General features: G+C 51.8%; 1 protein-coding gene across 3 annotated transcripts in view; it reads right to left on the reverse strand.

Moving 5' to 3' along the window:
* Positions 1-550: 550 nt before the first annotated feature.
* The window catches only part of Dkk3 (dickkopf WNT signaling pathway inhibitor 3), a 42,372-nt gene continuing 35,218 nt past the window's right edge, over positions 551-7,704 (reverse strand). For all 3 annotated transcript variants that reach the window (XM_021198115.2, XM_029546105.1, XM_029546111.1), the window contains exons 5-8: positions 6,154-6,246; positions 4,898-5,042; positions 3,867-4,023; positions 551-3,015 (exon numbers count right to left, since the gene is read on the reverse strand). In XM_021198115.2, coding sequence (XP_021053774.1) covers positions 2,796-3,015; positions 3,867-4,023; positions 4,898-5,042; positions 6,154-6,246 — 615 coding nt within the window. In that variant the 3' untranslated portion in view covers positions 551-2,795. The remainder of the gene's footprint in view (positions 3,016-3,866; positions 4,024-4,897; positions 5,043-6,153; positions 6,247-7,704) is intronic.

The raw sequence follows: 7,704 nt of genomic DNA on the forward strand, positions 1-7,704 counted from the left end.
GAACCCTCAGGGCACATCACAAATCCTGCTCTGAGGAAGCCCTTGGCACATAGCCACCAGCTGATCCATGAGATAGAGTGGCCCTCATAAGTTTTGACACTGAATACAGGACCCCCCCCCAGATGTCCCCTAGGCGCCATCTCATCTGACTACTACCTCAATCCATCTTTTTGAAGCCACATCTCTTCATCTGTTAGTATCTCGTAAAATTCAGAGGCATAATGAACCAGAGCCCGCTGCCCTGCTGCCCTAAATATACAGTGACCTCATTAAACTAGTCCTTAAAGAGCTTATTGTGTCACAATTCTGTTGCAAGCTAGATAAAATAACCCCCTGGCCAAAGACCTACTTGTTAATTGGTCCCCATTTCAATATTGGGAGGCTACAATAATCTTCTTTATCAACCTGAGAGTATTTTTTTAAATATGTTATTTGGTTATTCTGAATCTTAACATTTATCCATAAAACCAGAGGATTTCAGCATAGCAGATAAAATACAGCAAATCCTAACCAGCACAAGATTAGTGACAAATGGACCCAAACCATGGACACGGGTGACTTCATCAATTACATTTATTGTTTTCCTAAATGTTTACATCTCTTCACTGTGATATCTTCAGATGCAATTTACAGGCTTTTAAGAGGTACTCGATGCTACATGGAAGACTTAGCACAGCACTCCCATGTCTTGGAACCGAATGGATCTGAACCATTTAGGTAACACACCTCTGCACATTTCTTTGAGGCCAAGAGTTTCCAGAGGATTCTGAGGAAAGGAAACTCACCCTTATTGTGGGTGGCACCATCCCAAGGGTTGGGGTCCCAGAATAAATAAACAGGGAGAGAGAGAGAGAGAGAGAGAGAGCTGAGTCCTACATTGTGCTTTCTTTGCTTCCTGATCCTCCATACTGCAGGCAGCAGCCCCACACTCCTGCCAGGAAGGACTCCCTGCTTGAACCAGGAGCCAAAATAAACCCTCATCCCTCAGGTGCTTCTTGTGGGGCATTTGATCGTAGCACCCAGAAGACTAACTAAAACCAAAGCTGCAGTGCTCTCCCCCTTTAAGGGGTGGGTCCTTTCGAGAACGCCCAGATCCTGGGGGGGAAGGGTGTGCCCTGGACAAGACTGCACATTGCCCACTCTACTCTTTTAGCCAGAAAGGGAGCGGCTTGACTCTACCACATTTCCCTGCCACACTGTGTTGCCTCTCCTTAGTTTCAACACCATAGGATCAGGACTGAAACCTGAAATGGTAAACCCAATTAACCCTTTTTAAGTATATAAGTTCATTACTTCAGCTGTTTTGTTACAGTAACAACACTAGCACAGTCCCAGAACTGCATTTGAGTGGAAAGAGCCTCCAAGAGAAGACTCATATATTCCATTTGTTCTTTCAGGAGACGGTGAAGTATTTTCTCTGTTAAAGCTAATTCCCATCCAGACAAGGATAAGAGTTCCAACAAATTCCGATTCTAAAAGAGGTAAACTGCAGATGACTGGAAAATCTGCTTCTATGGAATTTTTTTTGTCTCTTTATACTACAGATTGTTTTATTTTATTTTATACTTTTTGCATGAAGGGGATTTGTATTTATCAAAAATCAAAAAGAAAAGTCCAAGAATTAGCAAAGAGTAGTGGTTTATGCATGATCTTTGAGGGCCACATGTTTGGTAATACATATAATTTAAAACTCAGGAGAAAGGCATGCTTATACAAATGTGTGCAACTTTCAATTTTAATAACTCTGGATAAATACAGAATGGCAATAGTTCCTGGCTCCTGAAACTGTCATCTGAGGTCTGACACCCAGCCCAGCCTTCTGTCTGGATGTCACAGCTGCACTCTACACAGACTGGCTGGGTTGTGACTTCTCGACTTCTCGGTGTGACTGAGAAAGGCTTTCCATTGTTGCTAAGCGACTTTGCAAATTTCATTCACAATCCTGGCCCTACAATTACCCAAGTACACTTCCTGCAAATTAATTTACACGAACTGCACTCCGAGCACTGGCTTTCAGAGGTATCGAAGCAGTTGTCCAGTTGTCGTTGAAAGACAGCGTCCGCCACACTGCTACTAACCTTAGAGGGACATGCAAGCCAGCCTGACCTTAGTGGCAGGCGTGCCTCAGAGGAGGAAACAATAAAACCAAAGGATTTCACTCCCTCCGTTTGGGAGGACTGCCGGTGGCACGGAGGCTGGTATGGGGTTGAGAGAGAGCATGGGGGGGGGGGTCAGAGAGAAATCCCCTCCGGTCCCCTCCCAGGCTGTGGTGAGCAGGAGGGGGCGTGGCTATGAAGGGCTGTACTGACAGTGAGGTAGGAGCAGAAACACAGGGATGAATGTGTGGGAGGCCACAAGAGGCAGCATAGCTCCTGTGTAGTCACTGCCTCAGCCCATTGGAGTGGTGCAAGACAAAAGCTAAGTCTACATTTTGCCAAGTCCACGTTTGCAAGGCTGTCACCCTCCTCCCTGTATCCCCCAAACCCATCATGGGCAGACTTCACCCCTTCCCTTCCCGTCCTCTCCCTTCAAACAAATCTTCAATCCATGAAGAACAAGACAGCATGTCTAGCAACAGCGAGGGACGACTCATCGCTGTCATTACCCACCATGCCTGTCTTTCCCAAGTCAGAGAAGCAGGGCAGCTGGAAGAAATGTACTGCACTGTACCTTGTCAAGCCAGAGGAAAAGCTACTGGGAAGGAGCTGCGACCGTTCCACACCTGGGGACACTCCTGGGAAAATAAATTAGCCATTTCTATTGCACATCTACCAGCGACTCAGCTAGGTCTGGGTCTAAATCTCCTCCTCTCCCCCTAGCGACTCCACAGGGGCGGGCCCCTCAAATGCCATCTCCTGGGCTAGGCTCCGCTCCAGGTCTTCCAGCTCCTGGCGCACTTCCCCTATGAAGCCAACATCTTCGTACTCATCCGGGGCCTCCCTGGGCAGCTGGCTCTCCTCACTGTGGTCATGGCTGCTCACGAAGGCTGGCTTGCACATGTACACCAGACTGTGACTGGGGAAGAGAGTGGACATTTAGTCAAGGTTCTCTCCATTATCCTGGAGAGCAGGCTTGGAGCATGTCAGCTGCATGTGAAACCTTGGGCCATACTCTGTGGGCCTTCAGGCCTCACGCACTCACTACTTTTTGTTAGGGTGCTTCCTGTCAACTTCTTCCTGAAGCTGGGAGAACCCCTTAAGGGACAATTTGTGTGTGTGTGTGTGTGTGTGTGACTAACTATTGGTTTGTCTGCCTGAGAGCAAGCAAGCCCTGATGATGGGGATTTGGAAGTTCACTGTCACAGAGTCCCCTAAGCCCCCTGCCCATTTGCATGCCAAGCAGGAGGCACACTGTTCCCCCACAGCTGCTGCACACCCTGTGAGCCTGGGCCTCTGTGGAAAGGAGAGGGAATCCTGCCTGTCTTCCCTATCACCCTGGATCCCAGTAGAACGGAAGGCTGAGTAGAGGTTGTGGCAGGGCAGAAAGATGTAGAGAGCGGCTTCTCCAGCTTGAAGCTTCAGTTTTCTGAGCCTCTAACACTACAGTGCCTTCTACATTGGTGGTCCTCACTTCCTGCCTGTCAGTACCCTCCCCCACCAGGATGGGATGGTCTGGGCTCATTCCTTCCACACCCACCCACTAGGGCACCCACTTGGGAAGCTTCAATCACCATCTGAGAGAGCGCCAACCTACAGATCAGATGCTGCCTGAACCCCTCCATCCTAGTGACCCAGGGACACCTCCAGCCACACCTGCCCTACACCGAATTATTCTCCTCCCAGCCAAACCTACTCCTGAGTTCCTACCACCCCCATAATATTTTGGCTGCTCTCAGACCCCAGTGCAGTCAACAGAAGGGACCTCACCTGTGTGGCTGGCAGAGGAGACCAGTGGCGCAGGGGCATCTGTCCAAAGCCCCTTCAGGCTCCAGTTCCCAGGTGATGAGGTCCAGCAGCTGGCTGGTGGGGTCATGGCAGAGCTCCCCCTCCACGGGCAGGGGTGTGCACACAGGGAACAGCAGGCCTGGAGCCAGCCGAGAGTCACCGTGAGGACAGGCAGGGAAATGGATGCAGCCTTGCTCTCCTCCCTCAGCCCCAGGTGAGGTTAGAATTAAAGCCGTGGAAAGGACAAGAACAGCAGGTGGACCAACCCCTGAGGACTGGGGCAGTTACAGGGATCTGCCTGAAGAGGTTAACCCCCTTGCAGAAATGAACCATGGAACTGAGGCCCTTAAAGCAGGGACAGAGTGCCAATAAGGGCCCGGGTCGGTGTAGTGGGATGAGCTGGGCCAAGGAGTGGAAAGAAAGAGGGCTGTGGATCTGGGTGGACAAGGCCTTGCAAACGGGAGATTCCAGGAGTCAGGTGGGGCTGGGGGAGTGGGCCTAGAGGAGCAACCTCTAGAATGTTGTCCTCCAAGCAAATCATTCAAGTGGCAGGTTCCTGGAGGAACAACGGGGCTGGGAAAGCAGAGCCCAGAGGCAGCTGAGAGCTTTCAGACACACTTCGGGCAAAGGAGTGGGCCTGAGCTAGCCCAGGGGGAGAGGCACTGAGAACTGAAGCTGGGAACTGAAAGGAGAATCCACACAAAGAACCCCCGGGGCCAATGGTGCTTTTGAGGGATGGGGGAAGGGCTCTTGGAATCTCACCCACCTAGGAGTGCCCCTCTGGCCAGGACTCATGCATCCTAAAAGAACTTAGCTGGAATAGTCAACACTGGGAAAAATCAAACCCAGTGCTTGTCTTACCACCCTACCCCAGTAGGAGGCCGTGGGGCTGGTGAAGTCACTGAAGACCCTGCTTTGGAGGGTAGGAGGGTGGATCGCACTCTGAAGCCTAGCAAACTGTCGCTAGGCTTCCCCAACAGGTTTCCCCAACAGCCACTGGAGAACCCACATACCTCTTTGGAAGGCACAACACAGGCCAGGCTGGCAATCCCTCTGGTTGTCACAGATGGTTCCATTGCCACCTTTGGTGGCCTTTTGGGAGCAGTGACCCCAGGCACACAGCTGGTCTCCACAGCACTCACTGTCTCGGGTGCATAGCTGCAGAGAAATGAGACAAACACAAGCCCCAAGGCTTAGCCTAGAAGCCTGGATGGCCTAGCAGGGTGCTCCAGTGCTCAGACCTATCAAAGGTAACTTACCCCTTTCCCCATCTCAAGGAGAAGAGGCAGACCCAAGGTGGAAACTAGGAACCAACATGGAAGTGTGGCTGTTGGTACAAGATGGGTCAAGCCCTGGGAAAATGGCACCTGAGAATGTGGATGTCTAATTCTCTTCACCCAGGTCAAGACTTTACAAACAGTGCCTGTGTGTCTTTGGCGCCTCTATCCCACAACTGTACCTTTCACCCTTTTAACTAGCCCAGGTCGGAAGGGAAGGTACCTCAGGCCACAGGCAGAGGCAGCAGTGGTCTAACAGGCTGCCCAGTCAAGGCAGAGCCAGGAAGGAAGGCCCAGGCTGGGGACAGCAAGCTGGGAGCAGGAGCCCAGAACCCCAGAGGGAATTGCAATTAGAGAGCAACTAGGGGTTTCCAGGACTGTGCCCTGTGCTGTGGGAGTAGCCTTCGGGGGGGGGGGGGGACAACAGCAGCTATGTCTCCAAGAGGGACAGAGCAAGATCATGGGACCCTTTATTTCCTGAACTTATTGTGCTTTTTTTACTGTCAAAGAAAATGTCAAGAGTTCATGAGCTTTGTCCAAACGGCCCGATGAGTTTCCGTTGCTTGGACACCAAGGTGGGGAATGCGCCAGCCTCCTCCTGCCTCCTCCTTCTGCACATTTATTCATGAGACTGGAAGGGAGCTAGGGAGGAGCCCAGGAGGACAGAGGTGGCCTTTTCCCTTGCCTGGGGACTGTATGTGTGCACTGCTGTGTGTTCTGCTGTCCCCGGGGAAGGGACCAGTGCGGGGCCTCCTGTTTTCTCCTCTGTCCCATTCTTTGCTACCCACGAGCCACACAATTGTGACCAGAGGTCCTAGAGTGAGATGGCTGCAGGCCTGCTGGAATGACATCCTGGTCACTCCAGGAATCAGTCCCTCTGGGACTTCTCCCCATCACTGAAAGGCTCTTCTTGCAAGCAGCCTAGCTGAGAACCCCTGGGACTTGTAATCTTCTCCCCCTGGCACAACAATGGAGTCTACTGGCATCTTTACCATCTGCTGGTCCCGGCATGGCTGGCAGGTGTACTTGAAGCTGGAGAACTGGCAGTACCTGGTGGGCCCACAGTCCTCATCAATGATACATTCCTGGGAGAGCAGAGAGAGGGGGATAACATTGTCAGTAAAACAAAGAGGGGTAGATCTGCATTGCCCCGGAAGGGCAGAATCCAGGTTAATCTCCGTCTTAAGTGAAGCGCCGGCCCTAAAGTGTCTACCAGCCCTAGCCACCCAGAACCCAGCCTGGCTGGTGCTTTTCTCCTATCCTTTCCTGCAGTCCACATGGGGGGAGGGGTCTACTTCTCAGTACCCCCAGGAGCTTTGAGCCTCCCACATCCACCACACAATCGCCATCTGTGTTCAGGGTCCCCCCACACCCAGGGCAGGGAGGATGGGGACTCAAAGTTGTTCCTACATAGAACAGATGGTTTTAAGAAAAGGTGCTAATGAGTTCCAGGCCCTGTGTGACTGCACAGGAAGGGCTGGAGGCCAGGCCCAGCAGTCCCTGCTGCCTAGGAAGATACCAGAGATGGACCTTCCTTGGCACTGGCCCTGGAAGCCACAGAGGGCCCTCCACAGGCTACTGGGTTCTAAAGAGCTGCCAAGAGGCAAGGTGAGCTTTAACGTGAAAGCTGGAAGTTTGGAATCTCACTCTCCCAGTCCTGGAACTCCTCATGGCTGCCAGCTCCACTCAGCTAAGAACATCTGTCCATCTGTGACTCAGACCCATGGTCAGGCTCAGCCCCAGGAAAAGGGAGCAGGAGATGAAACACAGGCAAAGGTGCATCCATCGCCCCTTCTCCAGGACAGAAACTTCTCAGCAAGAGGCAGCTTTGGGGTCACTTCTACGTTGCCAACTGGGAAATGGCGGCACAGAAAAGTCATGTCATCCCCCAAGAGATGTGGTTAAAGCAGTGTAGAGGTTCTTTCCCACCATAGTCCTTGAGTAGAGGGGCTCAGGGATCCCAAGTACTATAATCAGAGATGAGGAGGGCTCTTGGAGGCCTGGTGTCCTGGAACCCCGGGAAACATTCTAGAAGGGTCACTGTGAAGAACAGGACATGCCTTGTCCCCATCTATGGGCATCTTCCATCCTGAGAGCCAATGTGAAGCCATGCATGCTAAAGCATGGTGTGTAAGGCATGGACCTCGGTACCTGAGGCTGGTCCTCAGCTCCACTCTGTGAGTTGAGGCAACTATACCAGTGTGTACGGGGGAGGGGAGGTCAGGGTCGGGGACTAGACCCAGAGCATGCACAGGCTGGGTCCCAGCAAACAAGCTCTGGCTCGCTTACTGTTACTGTTATCGAGTGCTATTACTGAGAAGTGTCTTGACCCAGGTCATACTGAGTGTCCCTTGGTCAATCTTGTAGGTCTGAGGAGATGGATGTTTGGTTCAGAGTAGCTACAGCCCTAAGCTGAGCGCCCACCAGGGAGAGCTTGGACTGTGCTCTGCTCACCAAGCAAGGCTCTCTAGGCAAGAAGAAAGATAGAGTCACCTAAATCACCTCCCCCTTCCACCATCCCTTTCTTTTTCTTTTTTTTTTTT

The sequence above is a fragment of the Mus pahari genome, chromosome 1 (assembly GCF_900095145.1).
Source record: "Mus pahari chromosome 1, PAHARI_EIJ_v1.1, whole genome shotgun sequence".
Taxonomy (NCBI): Eukaryota; Metazoa; Chordata; class Mammalia; order Rodentia; family Muridae; genus Mus; species Mus pahari.